The sequence below is a fragment of the Chrysochloris asiatica genome, unplaced genomic scaffold (assembly GCF_000296735.1).
Source record: "Chrysochloris asiatica unplaced genomic scaffold, ChrAsi1.0 scaffold00219, whole genome shotgun sequence".
Classification (NCBI taxonomy): Eukaryota; Metazoa; Chordata; class Mammalia; order Afrosoricida; family Chrysochloridae; genus Chrysochloris; species Chrysochloris asiatica.
In genome coordinates, this window is record NW_006408737.1 from 2,729,648 (window position 1) to 2,749,114 (window position 19,467).

General features: G+C 38.3%; 1 protein-coding gene across 2 annotated transcripts in view; it reads right to left on the minus strand.

The window, feature by feature from the left end:
• SBF2 (SET binding factor 2) overlaps positions 1–19,467 on the minus strand; it is a 552,380-nt gene that overhangs the window by 60,692 nt on the left and 472,221 nt on the right. For both annotated transcript variants that reach the window (XM_006873002.1, XM_006873003.1), the window contains exons 30-32: positions 10,027–10,203; positions 7,134–7,235; positions 6,235–6,420 (exon numbers count right to left, since the gene is read on the minus strand). In XM_006873002.1, the coding sequence (XP_006873064.1) occupies positions 6,235–6,420; positions 7,134–7,235; positions 10,027–10,203 (465 nt within the window). The remainder of the gene's footprint in view (positions 1–6,234; positions 6,421–7,133; positions 7,236–10,026; positions 10,204–19,467) is intronic.

A 19,467-nucleotide genomic window follows, 5' to 3' on the forward strand; every position in this document is an offset into this window, starting at 1 on the left:
CATGTATTCGACTTTATTGCTTTGGTCTTCTTATTGTTGATTTCTAGTTTTATAGCACTGTGGTCTGAGAAGATGCTCTGAGAATTTTGATGGTTGTGAATTTATGGAGAGTTGCTCTGTGACCTAACACATGGTGATGTCTGGAAAATGTTCCATGCGCACTGGAGAAGAATGTGTATTGTGCCATTGTTGGATAGAATGCTCTATACATCTATGAGGTCAAGTTGGTTGATTGTGTTGTTTAGTTCCTCTGTAGTATTGTCGAGTTTCTTTCTGGTTGTTCTATCCCTTTTCGAGAGTGGTGTGTTGCAATCTCCCACTATAATTGTAGATTTATCTATTTCTTTCTTCAATTTCATTAAGGTTTGCTGCATGTATCTTGGTGTTCTTTCATTGGGAGTATATATATTTATTATGGTTATGTTGTCTTGCTCAATGACCCTTTGATCATGAGATAGTGTCCTTCTTTGTTTCTTATGCTGGTTTTTATCTTAAAGTCTACTTTGTCAGAGATTAGTATTGCCACTCCTGCTTGTTTATTGTTGCAACTGGATTTGTACAATTTTTTTCATCCTTTAACTTTTAGTCTGGTTTTGTCTTTGTGTGTAAGGTGTGTCTCTTGCAGGCAGCATATTGATGGATCTTGTTTTCTTATCAATTCTGCCACTCTTTGTCTCTTCACTGGTCCATTCAATCCATTGGCATTCAATGTAATTATCAATAAGTATGAATTGATTGCTGTCATTATGTTACTTTTGGCGGTGCTGTTCGTTCTTTGGTTCTGCTTTCCTCCTTGTGTTGGATTTGTGTTTTTTGAGCTGTTTCTTGTTGGTTTCTTCCTAGTTTCTATGTTCACTGTTCTGCTTGGGAATTCATTTTTATGATATGTTGTGGAGTGTTAACTTTCTTTGGGGTTACCTTGTAGTCTACTAACTTTTCTCTGCATTTAGGATACTCCATTGTAACCTGTAATTTACCTGGCATCCCCACCATCTGGGCTTCTGTTGCTGCGTTTGTCCCTTCTTTGACATTGATATATTTTTGGTCTTCAGTTGATCTCTCCGCTCCTTTGAGTTTGTTGTTGTAGTCTCGTTCTGTTCTGTTGGCACTCTGCTATCTGTTGGCTGTGTTCCAGGTGGTGTTGCCACACCTGTCAATCTCTATTTGTTGTCTGTTCTCAGCCCACAGAACTCCCTTTAGGATGTTTTGTAGCTGTTGCGTTGGTTTTGATAAAATCTCTCAGGTTATGTTTATCCTGGAATGTTTGATCACACCATCGTATTTGATTGATAGTTTGCTGGATAGATGATTCTTGGTTGACAGTTTTTTTCATGCAGGGCTTTGCATATGTCTCCCCATTGCCTTCTTGCCTGCATGGTTTATTCTGAATAGTCAGAGTTTAATCTAATTTGCTTGCCTCTATAAGTTATATTTCTCTTCTCCCTGGATGCTTTTAGTATTCTTTCCTTGTCTTTGATTTTAGAGAGCTTGATTATTATATGTCTTGGAGATTTTATTTGAAGTCTATCCTTCCTGAGGTTTGTTGATGCCCTCTCAAGAATTCTTATCAGCTGGGCGCTTCACTCTCCACTCTAGTCCTCTGTGGCTATGTCACTGACTCTGGGTCCAAGAGTCCCCAGGTCTTGCCACACTGCTGGCCAACCAGGTCTCCACCTGGGTTCACAGGAAGCTTGCAGCTTCATTGCTCTTTTCCCCTCACTTCTCCTTATTGGTGACGAACGTGGACACCAATCGGAGCGTGTATTCCCACTGAGTCTTAGTCTTGGAAGGGGTTTGCTCTGAGGGGACCCGACCACTTGCCTTGATGTCTCCTGGGCGAGCAACTTTCTTGTTCTTGTAGTAATCAGTTGGTCTGCCTATAATGTTTTGTATTTTTCCTGTCAGGTCTTTCTTTCAAGAAGTATCTACTGTTCTTCTAGCCACTCCAGGTTTGTCTGCCTGTCCTTTTAAGAGGAAATTTCCCACCTCTGAAGATTCTGGATGCTGTTCAGGATTCCACCTATAATTTTATATAATGCAGAGGCTCCAGAGGAAGCTTCCTTCACTGGGCACATTGTAGCCCCATTTTAGCTGTTCCAATCAGTTGTAGGCAGAAGACGGACTTACAAGCTTTCTATGGTGATATTTCTGGCTATTCCTTTCTCTCCCCCTCAAGTATCTATTTTATATTTCAGCTCACTAATACCTAAGATATCAATGTTCATGTGTTCCATTTCATTTTTCATAATTTCCAATTTTCCTTGATTCATACTTCATACATTCCATGTTCCAATTATTAATGGATGTTTATAGCTGTTTCTCTTCATTTTGAGTTGCGCCCCATCAGAAATGAAGGTCCCTTGGGCTTTACTACCGAGGACTTTACTCCATTTGTGTCATTACGGTCAACTCTACTTTGTGGAGCCAGTTCTTCCCCAGTCGCATTTTGAGTGCCTTCCAACCTGAGGGGCTCATTTTCCAGCACTATATCTGACAGTGTTTCCCGGCTTTTCATTAGGTTTTCAGTGACTATTAAATATTCGGAAGTAGTTCGTCACTCCTTCTTCCTATTCTGTCTTCGTCTGAAAGCTCATCTGAAACCTGTCAACCTTGGGTGACCCTGCTGGTATTTAAAATACCCATGTCATAGCTTCCAGAATCACAGCAACTCAGAAGCCACCAGAGTACGATAAACTGACAGATGAGTTTTATGTACTAAACACTAATGACCAAAGACCAGAAGAGTTGTGGGATGACATCAAAAACATCATACAGGAAGAAAGCAAAAGGTCATTAAAAAGACAAGAAAGACAGAGAAGACCAAAATGGATGTCAGAAAAGACTTTGAAATTTGCTCCCCAGTGTAGAAATGCTAAAGTAAATGAAAGAAATGAGTAGGCAAAAGAGCTGAACAGAAAATTTCAAAGGTCAGCTCGAGAAAACAAAGTCAAATATTTTAATGAAATGTGCAAACAAAAGATTGAGGGTTAGAATACCAACAGGGACATGCTCAGCATTTCTTAAGCTGAAAGAACTGAGGAAAAAATTCAAGCCTCGACTTGGAACCCTTTGGATATATTGTTAGGAGGGACCAATCCCCTGGAGAAGGATATCATACTAGGTGAAGTGGAAGGTCAGGGAAAAGAGGAAGACCCTCAATGAGATGGATTGGGGCAGTTGCAGCAGCAATGGACTGAAGCCTAACAACAATTGTGAGGATGGTGCAGGATCAGGCCGTGGTTTGTTCTTTTGTGCTTATGGTCACTAAGAGTTGGAAACAACTTGATGGCAACAAGTACAACAAGGCTTGTTGACTTGCTGGATGGCCAGAGGGCTGTAACATCTGCTTATATTGCAAGTTAACTCAAGATTTAGCAGAAAAACACCCAGGAGAGTACTTCTCCACCATGACAATGGTACTGCACATTCCTCTCATCAAACAAGGGCAATTTTCCAAAAATTTTGATGGCAAATTATTAGGTGTCTATGTTATAGTCCTGATTTGGCTTCTTCTGACTTCTTTTTAGTTTTTCATCTTAAAAAAAATCTTTAAAGGTAACCTGCACTTCTTCAGTTATAATGTAAAGAAGATTGCTTTGACATGGCTAAATTCCTAGGACGCTCAGTTCTTTTTTGTTGTTAAGTGTAGTTCAAACTGACTCTGCAGTCCAGTACATTAACCTGCTCAGTTCTTTAGAGGTGGACTAAATGGCTTTTATGCTATCATCATTTACAAAAGTGACTGGAAGTTGATGGAGATGATGTTGAGACATAAAGCTTATATTTAAAATTTTTATCTTTTAATTCCATTTTTTCATGAACTTTTTGAAGCCTTCATAGAGTATAGGCTTTCTGTTTGAGCATTTAAAATATTATATTAGCAATTATACTTAGAATATTCTAGTTGGTCTCAGTGAAGAGTAGTGAGGGCCTGAACAAGGCTTATAGTCATTCAAATTGTAATTTATTAATTCATAATAAATAGTTACTAAATATCTACTAATTAGAGCGAGTGATATTATAATTGTGCTTTATACTAGGGATATGAAGTGTATGTGACATAGTTCCTGTCCCTAAGAATTTCCAGTCTAAATTAGAGGGCAGTGCTATTGTTGTTGTTAAGCTGCCATTAAGTTGGGCCCTGACTCATGGTACATCCTTATCAACAAAGAAACAGAATGCTGCCTGAGCTTGTGCTATTCCATTGACTGGTGATAGATTGGACCGATTTGATCCATAAGTTTTCATTGGCTGATTTTTTGGAAGTAGATGGTCAGGATTTTTTTTTTTTTAAAAAAAGTTCATCTTAGTCTGAAAGTTGCACTAAAACCTGCTCAGCATCATGGCAACACACAAGGGTCCACTGGCAGTGGAGACCAGCGGTGGCTGTACATGTGGCATATGCACACAGAAGGGGAGCATTCTACTACTGGCCCACCACCACCAGGGCAGTAAACATGCATAAAGAAATACACTCTGGTGGTGATGTACAGGGTTTCCACAAAGTGGCTGGTGAGTTTCAACTGTCAATCTTGTGATTCAAACTGACATTGCGGTCCAGTGTTTTATCCTACAGTGCCACACCAGAATTCTAAATACATGCTACTGTTTTAGATTCTACCAAAGAAGTCTATACATGGCTTATTAGGAATACAAATGAGGGGAGGGGGTCAGGAAGAAGGCTCAAAGAAGATTACTGCATGTAGTGCTTAGGATGATGCCAGGCACAGAAGAAGTCAATACATATTAGTGATTATTGTTAATAGTTATGGATGTAGGAAATATGCTTTAACATGACAACAAATCAGTAAGAAGTGTTTTATGAAAAACATACTCTAAAAGTGAGGAAAAAAAAAAAAATGCTTGCTCCTTTCCTTCAGTCTCAGTTAAGCTTTCTATTTCACAAAAGTTCTCCTTAATCTATTTACCTAAAAGGTGTATGAATAAAAAGGCTAATATTCAAGCAGAAAACATAGTTATTTGCTGCAAAAATTTTTTAAAGTACAAGCTTCATTTTGTGACCAGCTCCTTTTGGATAGAATCAGCAAGAATTATTTCATGTCTCCTTCTCTCCCCTAAAAGAAGTTTATCAAAATGCTCAAAAAGATAAGTGGTGGGTGGAAACATGGGAAGCATCTGCTTAATGAGAATGGAGTTTCTTTTTTGGGAGATAAAAATGCTCTAGAATTAGTTATGGTGATGGCTGTACAATTTTGTAAATATACTATAAGTCAATGAATTTAAACAGATGAATTATACATTATTTGAGTTAATCTCAATAAAGATGTTATTTTAAATTATATATAGTGGATGAATTAAACTGATCAAGCAATTAATAGGATAAAACAAACAGAACATAACCACATACTAATTTGGCCTTCAGAAGATCTATTTCCAATTCTAGTTCTTAAAAATATTTCTACCTTTTCTTTCAACAAATACTTGGGGCCAACATATTTCAAAGAGGTTCATTTTTATGACAAATACCTTTGACATGCCAGAACCCATGCATTTATCCTGGAACTGTGGTGCAGGTGAAACAATGCTGAAATCTTCAACCCTGCTTTTTTCTTGGCCAATTTAGCCAATAGATTCAGTGCCTTCATTTTGCAAGCCCAGTACCATCCATATATCAGGCCAATCCTGCCCAAGTGCCCATTAAGTGGTCTGTATCTGATGTGTCTAGGTAGGAGGGAGAATAGAACACTCACATCTTCCTCATTTCCAACCCCAACTTTTGCCTGGATCATGTATCTGGGTTTCTGCCTGATCTTTTGATCTCAGTAGAACTGAGTCGATGTTCTCAACTCAGTAGGCTGTCTGACTTGTCCTTTCTCTGAACCCTAATTCTTTCTCTGGATGTTAAGCTTTATCTTCTCTTTGCTCAGGCACAAGCTAGGCCCTCTTACACTGGGCAGACCATGTACTAGATTTCAGACCAGGGCACTACCTAGACATTTTTGCTGTTCTGTCCTTTGTCAAATTTTCTTGGAGAACAAGTTCAATTTGTTTGGCGAATGGTCATTTGAATGCTACTTCACTTGGAGTTTGCCCAATAGCCAGCTCAGTTATTCTAGTTTGAGAAACCAACTAGTTATTTTCTTTTTCATGTCCAGGAACATGTCTATGGCTGAGTCTATCAGTTATGATATGAAGGTACTCTGCAACGCTGTGCCCAATACATGCTAGTTTTCTTTCCTTCAGATCAAGTCACTTGAGGGTTTTTCTGCTTACCTGGTGTACACAGTCTAAGAACTGTAAGAAGACTGGAGCAAAACCACTACCCTGACTGTTGAGGGTCAAGCTGCTCCGCTGACTGAATTTATGTCCAAAAGAGAGCCACTCTTTTTCGACCAACATCCGAAAGCCTTCAAGTGTTCTATAAAAGGGATCACTGAGTAACTGAACCAGGGATGTCACCTAGGGTACAAACAAGATGGATAGTTCATTACTTTCAGTCCTGAAAAACCCCAGTTTCTGAAACACAAATACTTCTTATAACGGTAGCTAATTCATAGGTAAAATTACCTGGATGACAAATCTGTTCACCAACTTTTCCAGGGAAGTCAATCAAATTTATTCTGCAAACTTTCCAGCAGAAATTGAAACTGAAATTCATTTTGGCCACAGTTTTATTTCAGGGACTCAAGATTTTAATACTTACTTGGCAAATTTTCTGACTGTGGCTTTCTCATAGATTAATCAATTAAAATAGAGATTTAGTTCAAACCTGTATCTGTTTATTATTGTTTGCTGCTATAGATTAAAGTCTTAATGTAGTTTGTACTCATACCTTTCCCTTCCACTCTGGAAGGCGAGACTTACAAAAAAGCCAAGGAAATAACTGAAGGATGGTCCTTCATCCCATATTACTGGTCAAGAACACCATCTGCTCGCTCACACAGGACATCTGTGGATAGGGGGGTCTGATGCCCTGAAACAGAGCTCCAAGCTATGTAGAGTCTGATGACCCCTGGCCACAGAGCTTCCTAATGGATACCAGGTAGTGTTTAAACCTGGGACTTCCTCTTTCATAAAGACATTATACAAAAGAATCATTGGTAGAATTTCAGAACAACCAAATTCGAACACGAGTATAAAATAAACATCTGAAAGTATGGTTTCATATTTACTTGTGCAGTGATATCCCAGCCTTCTTCCAAACAGACTAAAACTGAAGAACCATTTTCAAGTACTTCTGATACAACCACAGCCAGCTGCATTATCTTGTGAAGCTGAGAGATTGGGAAGAAAGCCACAATTAGAGTAAGACCTTTCGGCTCACAAAAGACAGACTGTCTATCAACTTTAGAGAATCAAACAAGACAGAATAAGGGCTAATGGCATTTGGACAAATGAAGCACATAGCTTTAAATACTTTAATCTTGATTTGGAAAAGAGCTTTAACAATGATATATTGAAAAAGCAGACCCATTTTAAAATACGTCCAAGTTATACATAATAAGACCAACAGACCCTACGTGATTCCCCAAACACATTATTGTTGTGATCGCGGTGGTTATGTGCCGCGGAGTCGTTTCTGACTCATAGCGACCGGGTACAGGGTTTCCGAGGCTGTAAATCTTGACACTAGAAACCCTCATCCTTCTCCGGTGGAGTAGCTGGTAGTTTTGAACTGCTGACCTTAAGGTTTGCAGCCCGATTTGTAACCACTACAGTACCAGAGCTCTTAAAACACATTATAGGAGCTGTAATTCCATAGAACCAAAAAGACAGAGATTGTATGTGGTCTTCCCAACATAGTTCTCAGGTTTAAAAATTGCTTTATGCTTGTGTAGTAAGTGCTATTTCAGATACTTCTAATTTTTCTGGAATTAGATACTAGCAATGGTTGCACAATTTTGTGAGGACACTTAAAAACGGAATTGTACACTTTTAAAAGGATGGATTCTTATGGTAAGTGAATTATATCTCAAAAGAAAAAGATACTTTGAGTTAATCTGTAATGTGTAATAAATGGGATAGAAAGCTTACATTTATGCTCTGCATTTTAAGCCAAACCAACTGACTCCAAGTCTCTAATGAACAATTCGGATGTGAGCAGAGCATGTAGATTTCAAGAACAAATGTGTAACATTCTAGTTACAAAATATATTTCACACATCACAGGACATAAATTACAGTACAAATTCAACTCTGAACTTAAAAAAAAAAACCACACAAAACCTAATATTTGAAACAGAAGTAAGCTGTTTAAAAACAGGCATAGCAATGGGATGCTCCTCACTTTTGGTGCCTTTATCATAGCTATCACCAGACCTGAAATCTCTTGGGCTCAGCATTTACTCTAGGAGCTAACTTTTATAATGCAAACATCTCCATATTAAAATATATACACACATTTAATTTTATTGTAGTGAAAATACAGCTATCAAAATATTTACCACACCTCAACAATTCTACATGTACAATTCAGTAGTATTGATTACATTTTCCAAGTTGAGTAACCATTCTTTATAATGTTTTACATCATGGTGTGGCGATTAATGAGCCAGACTGCATAGCCATTTGAACTACCAGGTCAGTGGTTCAAGCTCACCAGCTGCTCCTTGGAAACCCTATACAGGGTCACTATGGGTTGGAATTGACTCGACGGCACTTCAAAACCACCACCACCGTTAACACAAATTCTAAGACCCCAAACAAAAATTCCTCTTTTTCCGTTCCCTCACACCTCTGGCTGTTTTATATGCATATTTCATATAAGTAAGATCATTTAATATCTGTCATTTGGCTACTGACTTATTTTGCTCAGAATGTTTTCAAATATCATCCATGTTGTACCCTGCATCAAGACTTCACTTCTCTTACTGGCTGAGTAATATTCCATTGTGAGGAAATATTTTAAGCTGTCTTTAGTCACTAACTAAATCCTGGTAAGGATCCACTCTTGCTCAGGGAAGATGCCTGACATGTGGCAGGACAACAGACATATAGGTTGGTGATGTCAGGGAGTACTGATCAAACTTCTTCCATGGGTACCATTACTCTGAATTGTTTTAATAACAATTAACATACCCTGGTGTATATTTATAACTAATTATACATATGGCTGTCCTGGTATGGCACTGTAGAATAAGCACTGGACTGCTAACCACAAGATTGGCAGTTCAAACTCACTGGACGCCCCTCAGAGACCCTATACAGGGTTGCTATGAATTGACACTGACTCTATAGCACTTAACAACATACATGTGTTGGTTTATAGTTAAGTTTCGTGATTAATAGTCATTGCTCTGGGTTTTTGTATCATTTCCTGACTGTTAATTGAATGTTCTATGAGAAACAATCTTTTTTATTCCTAAAGCTTGAAGATCAAGGGGCAAAGGACAGAGGGGCTAGGAAATCCTGCAAGGGGTCATGGAACAATGGATACAGCATCAGGCATCTAAAGACTGAGCTTGTGGGCATGTATGTGCTGGCACACATATTTCTCCTGAAGTTCTTAATACAAGTTAATTGAAACATCTCAAACTTGACTTAGCTGAAGGAAGGATATGAGTTTTTTCCTAAACTGTAGGTAGTGTCCAGGACATACCATGTGTTCTTGGTGGTTGACTTAGGTGTGACTCTAAATTCTAGAGACATGCAACAAGCAGGGTCAAATGGAAGGTGAAAAAGTAGAAGGCAAAGGCTATTGGAGTTAAGCAGAAATTATATGCTGTACTGGATTCTCACTATGTCTACATCAACACTAAATACTTGCTGATTAAATCTGTTGTACATAAAAATGTTTCTATCTAAAAGCAATGATCACTTTAGCATCATACTGAGACCAAGTCATCAATTACACACAGATCAGAAGCCATGGCTCAAGAATTTTACCTTCTCGTATCTTACATCATATGGCTTCCAAGAAATGAAAGGCTTTTTCAGAGTGCATATGATAAAGGGGGGAACATGGGATCATGAAGGATTGGAACATTTTTTCTTAAAATATCGGATCTACCTATTCACATGGGCCTCTCTTTCCTTGACTTAAAGACAAGCTACTCCAGACATTACCTGTGGGAACCACTCAGAGTCTCCCAGGGCTTTCAGGAAGGTCACTTCTGAGTCAGTAGGGATGGTGCTTGGGATACAAGCCCTCATTAGTTTTTTAAAGCTGGCTTTCACTTGTCGGATGTCATGAAATTCAACAGGAACAAACTCACAATTTAAGGCAAATTCTAACTTGAAGCTCTGTGAATGAAGATGCAAAGAATTAGGCAGATGAAGTGCTGTGGTAGAAAGAGCCATCTTTTCAATAGGGCAATGTTTACACACATAGTTAGTTGAGACCAAGTAGCTGCAGTGCTGCAATGGATAAAGAAAGTCAGTCTGGTGCGGCTGATATGTCAATACTGCTGCAAAGAGCCCTTCAGTAAGGTTTTGATGTTTTCTGGTAGATTATTTAGCTTAGAAATGCTATCATTTTGAGAACTTGTAGTGACTATAGGTAGGCTGCAACTTGATGGAGTTTATAATACCAAGTATAAGCCTGCAAGTTAAAATGTAACCTGGAAGTTTAAACAGGAACCAATAACACATGCAAATCCAACAGTATAAATTAAGTGCCCCCAAGAAACACTTTGTAAGTAGAATGTAATATACTCTTGGAGTTCTTGAACTCTATAAATTAAAGTTTGTAGACATAAAAATAATTGTTCTTACTATGTAAATAAAACATATTCATTGTAAAAATACAAAAGGAGCCCTGGCAGTACACTGGTGTAAAAAGGAAGAAAAAAAAGTTGAGGTAAACATTAAAAAGGAAATAAAAATCACTATCTCACTGTCCCAGAGCTCCTGGTGTGGTGCTATAGAATAAGCACTGGACTGCTGAACTGCAAGGTTGGTGGGTTCAAACCTACCAGCTGCTCCTCAGAAACCATATACAGGGTCACTAAGAGTCAAAACAATGACACTTAACAACAATAACATCTCATTGTCCTAAGGCTGACAAAACTGTGATTACTCTTAGAAAGTCAGTAATGAAAGAGTAAAAAGTAAACAATTTTGTTGATTCCTAGCATGGGGATAATATTTTTTAACACAGGGTGACATGTAAATTTATATTTTACTCGAGTACCTTTATCATTTCATCTTTACAGAATTCATTATGTATGAAATTTGGGCTGTCACATTTGCAATGAAAGAATGTGCTACTGATGGCCCATTGATATTTTGCTTTATTTTTATAACCTGGTTAGGTAAAAGTTCTATAACTTTTTATGCCAAAGAATGAATGTTCTCATATTCTTTTTTTTTTTTTTCCCCCTCACATTCTGCCTAAATTGCTCTATTGAATAATTTGCTTTTTTAAGAGTAAAAATTCTGGCCATACTTATATATCCCAACCAAACCAAACCAAATCAAACTAAACCCACTGCCAGAGTTGATTCCAACTCAAAGCAACCCCATGGGACAAAGTACTACTGCTCATTAGGGTTTCCCAGACTATAAATCTTCACAGGAGTTGGTTGTTGATGTTGTTAAGTAATGTCTAGTCGGTTCTCACCCATAGCAACCCTATATAGGATTTCCGAAGAGCAGCTGGTGAGCTTGAACCACTAATCTTGCAGTTTAAACTGACCTTGCAGTCCAGCACATTAACCCACAGCACCACACTATATGGGGTATATTTAATATTGATTATTTTAGCATTACAGTGTTTATTAAACATTTACTCATAAAAGCAGAATTTCGCAAGTTTTTGTTCTTAACAGCATTTTCAATATGTATCAAAAAATACATTTTTATTTATTTTAGTAATTCCACTTATAGGAAATAATAGGAAGTATTGGAAGAAAAAAAAGGACTAGTGAATTATAACTAAAACAAAGACAGTGTATACTTACTAAGACTGTAATTTTACATACAGAATATTAAGAAATAAATCTAAACACCCAACAATATGGGATGTTCTGGTGATAAATTATGAAAACTATTATACAACATGGAAGCATAATGCTATTGCTTAAGAAAAGAACTTAGTAGTATATATGAATTCCTATCAGTTCTTTGTGTGTGTGTGTTTTTTAAATCTTATATCTTAAAAACGGTACTTTTCAGAAAAAGGTTGCTTTCCATTTTCCAACTATGCATGAATTAAGGATACCTATCTTTTAGATAACCAAGAGTTATCTGTTAGAAGGCAGTATAGGTCAAGGAATTTTCTACTACTCATGAAAGCACTGAAGTATGTGATGTTAAAAATGTATCACACCAAAAAAACCTGTTGCAGTTGAATCAATTCCAACTCACAGTATAGTGATTCTATAGGACAGAGTAGAAATTCCCCATAAGATTTCCATGGTTATAAATCATTTTTTCTTAACCTTTTGATTGTGAATTGATTGAAGGTTTACAGAACTGATCGAAAGTTTGACACTCAACAAATCATACTTTGCTTTATTACAAGGTTACCTCCATGTACCAACAGTTAACAGCATTTACCTCTGTTCACTTTAACCACTGTATCTCCTGTTACCATCCCCTTTCCTCTGTTAACCTCCTTCTTGTTATATATTGTGGGCCCTGTCACCCATGTTAACATATGACCACCTTCTATCCCATGAATGATTCATCTCCCCCCCATAACCATTACAGATTATCATTTTTACAACAACGGTTGTCCTTTTGTGATTGACTAATTTCACTCAGCATAATAATGTCCTTCTTCCAGCGTCAACTATGTTGTGAGGTATTTTTCAGATTCATCATTATTCTTCAATGTTTTGTAGTATTCCATTGTGTGTATGTACCAAAGTTCATTTAACCTGATGGGCATTTAGGCTTTCTCCCATCTTTTTGATATCTCTTGTAAACAGCATATTGAAGGATCCTGTTTTCTTATCTATCTGGTTCTTCACTTTATTTAATCCATTTACATTTAGTGTAATTATCAGTAGGTATGAATTGACTGTTGTCATTTTTCTGTGGTTTTTTTTTTTTTTTTGTGTGTGTGTGTGTGTGGTACTATGGAATTCTTTGTTCCACATAATTTTCTATACTGTGATATTCTATTTTTGGGTTTTCTTTTCATTTCTGTGTGTTAATGTTTACTAAATCTGTTTGATTTTTATCCTTTCATATTTTGATGTGCAAGTATATTATTTTTATTTGAAGTTACCTTGCAATTTAGTAATTTTTTTCCTGGCTTAAAACAGTCTGTTTTATCTTGAAATATACTTGACTTCCTTACTATTTGAAAATTCTGTATCTACACCATTACCTTTTTTGTTTTGTACTTGACTTCACTATTCATTGGTATCTCTGGTTCATTATTTTCAGTCTTTTAGGCTTGTTTTACTTTAAGTCTATCTGTATCGGGATAGAGTTCTGTCTGGGTGGTGGTGTCATATATGGTAATCTCAAGTTGTTATTTGTTGTTGGCTCTCAGTTCAAAGAATACCTTTTAGCATTTTTTTGTTAAGTTTGGTCATTACAAATTCCATTAATTTCAGTTTATCAGGAAATATCCTAAAATCTCTGGTAGTGTAGTGGTTACGAATCGGGCTGCTAATCTCACGGTCAGCAGTCGAAACTACCAGAAAGAGGAGGCTTTCTGCTCCCATAAAGATTTACAGCCTCAGAAACCCTGTACAGGGTCGCTGTTAGTAGGAACTGACTCCCCGGCACATAACAACAACAACAACAACATTCTAATATCTCTGTCTTAATTGAGGGATAACTTTGCTATGTATATATGATTCTTGATTGGCAATTTTTTTATTTCAGAGTTTTGTATATGTTGTCCCATTGCCTTCTTGTCTGCATTGTTTCTGCTGTGTACTCAGAGCTTAGTCTTATTGATTCTCCATTGTAGTTAACGTCTCACTTTTCTTGAGCTGCTCTCAGAATTCTTTCCCTGTCTTTAATACTGTATAATTTGATTATGAGATTTTGGAAAGCTTGATTATAATGTATCTTGGTGTTTTTCTTTGGGGAGCGATCCTGTTTAGGGTTCTTTCAACTTCTTGTTATCATCTCGCCTTTAATGATATTAAGGAATTTTTCTTCCAACAAGCTCTTCAACAGTTTTCTCTGTGCTTGTCTCCTGTGTTCTGGAATTCCAATCACCCAAAAGTTGTTCCTCTTCATGATATCAGTCCCACATAACTCTTAGGCTTTCTTTGGATGATTTTATTCATTTTTATGATTGCTCTAGCATACTAGTATTGAGAGATTTCTCTTCAAGCTCATTAATCTGGGCTTCCGTTGCTTCACATCTATTCCTTTGCCTTTTCAGTGTATTTTCCATTTCTGACATTTTAGTATTAATCTTTTGGATTTCTAATTGCAGCTTTTGTATTTCAAAATTTGCATTTATTTTGTCTGTTTTTGTTGTTCTCCTGAATTCTCCTATTGTGTTCTCCTTGCTTACCTTGATTTTTCTATCAGTCCTTTCAAAGTACCCAATTACCAGTCTTTTGATTATTTTTCAGTTAGTTCTTTTACCTTTTCTTCCTCAGAAACATTTTCTGTCTCTGCATCTTGGTTATTTGTTTGAGCCATTCTCTCTTGTTTCTTCATGTGGACTAAAATTGTTTGTTACCTCTGGGGCATTATAGAATTATAAAAAACAAAACAGTTGTTGGACCCCAACAACTCTCTGGTGGTGGCGGTGGTGGTGGTGTGGGAGGGTGGGATTCTGCAGTACAAGGAGCTCATGAGGTTGTGGAAGGAATGTGACAGCAGAGTTCCTGGCCCTAAATGGGAGTTCCTATTGGCCTCGGTATTACCTATGTTCAGTGTACTCAATCTGGGAAATCATACTTGGGAACCTTTGGAGTTGGTTTCAGTACTTGTCAGGACCACAGGGAAGCTGTGGTCAGTGTGACTAGTTAAATGCTGATCTGGTGGTTCTGTGGGTTTTATAGGTCTGGAGCTGAGCCTAATTGAACCCAGGCACCAAAGCAGCACACCAAAGCAGCTCAACCAGCCTTCACCTCACGTTGGCGTGGCTCCCAACCATGTGACTCTGAACTCCTGAAGAGCCGGGTCTGCACTGGGGGTGGATGAGGGTGGGAGCTGGCCACACTTTTGATCATTAGGGGATTGTGCAGAAAAGAAGAAATCGCACCTTTTCTGTTGCCTGCTGAAATCTGCTCTGTCAGGCCTCCCTCCACTGCCAAAGCTACTCACAAGATGGTCAAACCATGTCTGGCCAGCCATTCACCAGTTAGTCTCCCACTCTTGCTATCCCAGCAAGCACTCCATCCACCTATCTAACCGTTCTTCTGATGCTCAGGGTGCCAGAATTTTCATCTGTCTGTTTTATTGTGTCACTCGTATCTTTGTTGTAGGAATCCTGATGTGGTGCTATAGGATAAGCACTGGGCTGCAAGCTTGGAAGTTTAAACTCACCACTTGCTCCTTGGAAACCCTAAATAGGGTCGCTCTGAGTCGGAATCGACTTGACAACTCTAACAACAATATCTTTGTTGTAGTGGGTCCATGTAGTGCGTCTGCCTCGTCTGTTATCTTGCTGTAAGTCCTGTAAATCTTAATGAAAGTCAACTGCCACATCTTTCTCCAGCTCGGTGGCTCGTTGTTCAAACGGCCAACATTTGGTAAGCAGTTATGCGCTTAACCATGGTGCCACCACAAATGCATAAAAGGTTAAAAAAAGACCAAATTCAAGATTATTTTTAGAATAAGTCACTTTTACTTTCCTTTGTTGGGAGAAAAAGTTGTGGAGTTGCATCTAGACAAGCAGCATGCTAGCAAGAGTAGGGCACCACACATAAACATACTCATACTTTAGAGACACAAATAAATCAATAAAAAAACACAACTTTGGTGCTCGCTTTGGACACACATATACTAAAAGTAGAACGATACAGAGAAGATTAAGGAGTTCTGGTAGCGTAGTGTTTACAAATTGGGCTGCGAACTGCAAGGTCAGCAGTTTGAAACTACCAGCTGTTCCATGGGAGAAAGATGAGGCTTTCTGCTCCTGTAAAGATTTACAGCCTCAGAAACCCTGTACAGGGTCGCTATGGGTCGGAACCGACTTCACGGCACATCACCACCATCAACACAGAATAGATTAGCATGGCCCCTGTGCAAGAATGACATGCAAATTTGTGAAGTGTTCCTTATTTAAAACAACAAACAATGCAATCAATTACTGTGCCAGGACACGTGAATTATGTTTTCTGATAAAATGATTTATTAACCCAAGAGAGAGCAAAGAAAGAAGAAACAAAAAAACAAAGAAAGGAAGAGAGAAGAGAAAGAAGGAAGAAAGGAAGAGTTCCAAGTGGTTAAGCTTGCTTACTTATAGAGGCATGCTCACATAGCCACTCTGAGGGCTGAAGTGCAGAGGGAACATTTAGGAGACAAACCTTGGGGAGTGATGCAGACTGTGACTAAGTGGTGTGCTGAAATGTGTATAGTCTGCTTTAGAAATGATGCTGGTGCTAAGGAGGCTGTGCAGGGAAACCCTGGATTGCTGTTGAGAACCCAGTCACAACTATTTTCAGGACATAAAATGATCTGCTGTATCAAAAGACATGCATGCAGATTTAAAAACTGAATGTGTTCTTTTACCCTAAAGGGCATGACTATGTGATCACAGCAGTCCAGGCAGTGGAAAAGGTTCTGGCAAAGCCAACTGGTCTTTTGTCAATAGTGTCTAATGCATGAAGTCTGTTCTTGAGATGGTCTTTAAAGTCAGGTGGGTTATGTTCAAGATTATACTTTGGCTCTTGTGGGCTTGTTTTAATTTTCTTCAGCTTTGGCCTGAACTTGTATATGAAAATTTGAAATATGAAAAATTGATGGTTTGTTCCACAGTTTGCCCCTGGCTTTGGTTTGGCTGATGATATTGAGTTTTTCCATCAACTCTTCCTACAGATGTAGTCAGTTTGATTCTTGTGTATTCCATCTGATGAAGTACACCTTTTATGTTGTTTAAAAAAGATATTTGCAAGTTTGTCACCGATAAGGGGAAGTGAGGGAAAAACAGCAATGAAGCTGCGAGCTAAGCCCTACAATGCTCAATAGACCCCTGTGAACCCGGATGGAGACCTGATTGGCCAGCAGGGGACTCTTGGACCCAGAGTCAGCAACATAGCCACAGGGGACTAGACTGGAGAGTGAAGTGTCCAGCTGATAAGCAGAGAGGGCACATGCATAAGTATACCCACAGTTTCAGATAATACCCACTTGACCTGGCTTCAATGGCTGGAGGATCAGAGCTCAAACAGAAAAAGAAAGAAGAGGGAAAAAAGAATAATCTGATACAATTTGATGAACTTGACCTACACCTATGGATGCAGTAGCTCAAAAGAGTGAACAAATCTTCACAGCAAGGATTATTCCCACCTCCTCCTCACACGGAGAGGACAGGGATGGGCAACTTGGACATTGGCTACCCAGTATGGGGGGCTTCAGAGCCAAGAAGTGACTGGCTTACATGCTTTCACGAGGTAACCTAGATCCAGAGAGAATGGAGCAAGGTAGAATCTCCACTGACTAGTATCCGTTCTGCCTAGTCAGGGCTGATGAAAGGAGATGCGGCTAGGTCTCCTGCGATACAAAAGCGAATAATTGTTATCAAAACTGATTGTAAGGGCTGGAGATGTAAAGGTGAATGTTTTGGGGCAAAGGGAAGGGAGTGATTAACCTTACAGTCTAGGAGTGGAGGTCCCTGGGACCATCAAAGGAAAAGAGCAGAGAATGGAACCCTACACAGAGAAGCAGTGATGCCAGGGATGGAGGCAGAGATGATGACGTGGGGAGATGGAACGGCTGGAGACTTTGGACCTGGAGAAAGAGAGGGATGGTGTGGGTGCGTGGACAACAGGGGGGCAGGCTTGTGGGGTGTACCCTTTGGTTGATCGACGATGCATGGAAGGGATTGTAACCATGGCAAGGAAATGATATACGATGGGATCAATGCGAAGCTGATGTCCTCCCATGTAACTATCACATAATTCACAATAAAGCATTAAAAAATTTTTAAAGGTATTTACAATGGAAAAAAAAAGGTATTTGCAATGAATAAGTCATTAGGCTTGCAAAATTCTATCATGCAATATCCCGCATCATTTTTATCATCGAGGCCATATTTTCCAACTATTGAGCCTTTTTCTTTGTTTCCAATCTTTGCATTCCAATCACCAGTAATTATGAATACCTCTTGATTGCATGTTGGATCAATTTCAGATTGAAGAAGTTGGTAGAATTCTTCAATTTCATCATCACTGGCTTTAATGGTTGGTGTGTAAACCTGAATCATAGTGGCATTAGTTGGTTTTCCTTATAGGTGTATGGATATTATCCTATCAGACATAGCATTGTACTTCAAGGCAGATCTTGAAATGTTCTTTTTGATAATGAATGCAATTTCATTCCTCTTGAATTTGTTCTTCCCAGAATAATAAACCGTATGATTAGTCAGATTCAAAATGACCAACACCAGTCCATTTCAGCTCACTAAATGCCTAGGATATCGACATTTATGTATTCCATTTAATTTTTGACAACTTCCAATTTTCTAGACTCCTATTTTGTACATTACATGTTCTGATCATTAATAGATGTTTGCAGCTATCTCTCCTCATTTTTAGTTGTGCCCCATCAGCAAATGAAGGTCCTGAAAGCTTTACTCCATTTGAGTCATGATGGTTAACTCTACTTTGAGGAGGCAGCTCTTTCCCAGTCATATTTTAGAGTGCCTTACAACCCAATGGACTCATCTTCTGGTACTCTATCAGACAGTATTCTGGTGCTATTCATAAGATTTTCAGTGGCTAAATATTCAGTAGTAGTCTGCCTCCCCTGCTTCATAGTCTGTCCTAGTCTGGAAGTTCTAGATGGGAGGACGAGAATAAACTTTCTGGAGATTTCTGAATTAACAAATATTTTCATTAGTTAGATAAAACCTATTAGTAGTAATGCAATTTATTTTGTAATCTGTGAACTGTTAAAATAAGGAATTATCACTCTTTTTATAGGCTAAAATCTATCTTTACAATTTACGGGACCTCAGCATAGTACAGCTCCTTAGCATGAATAAGTTAACAGTGAGGATAACATTGATTATAATATCTAATAGTATGAATTTTTGACTTTCAGTAATTAGGACATATGTCTTTATACATACGGTCTTGCTGTATGCATATAATCTTGTGGAAGCTGGATCATGAGTGGAAAGGAGCCTGGATAAGCAAGTAAGTCCTTATGTTCACGGGCAATAGGCATGCATGTATGTATGTATATACATATTATCTATTGAAAGTACATACTATATCCGAGAGTAAATAGATAAAGGCTCACAAAACAGACTAAATGCTTTAGAGAAAGGAAGACCGCTTAAGGGAAATAAGACCCAATATATCCAGACTACACTCCCAGCTAAGGTTACTCAAGGTATAAGTAGATTTGTGTTATCTTTCAGTAAACCAGAAATTAATTGGAACTTAATCCAACAGCATTTTAGGAGGTTGTGGA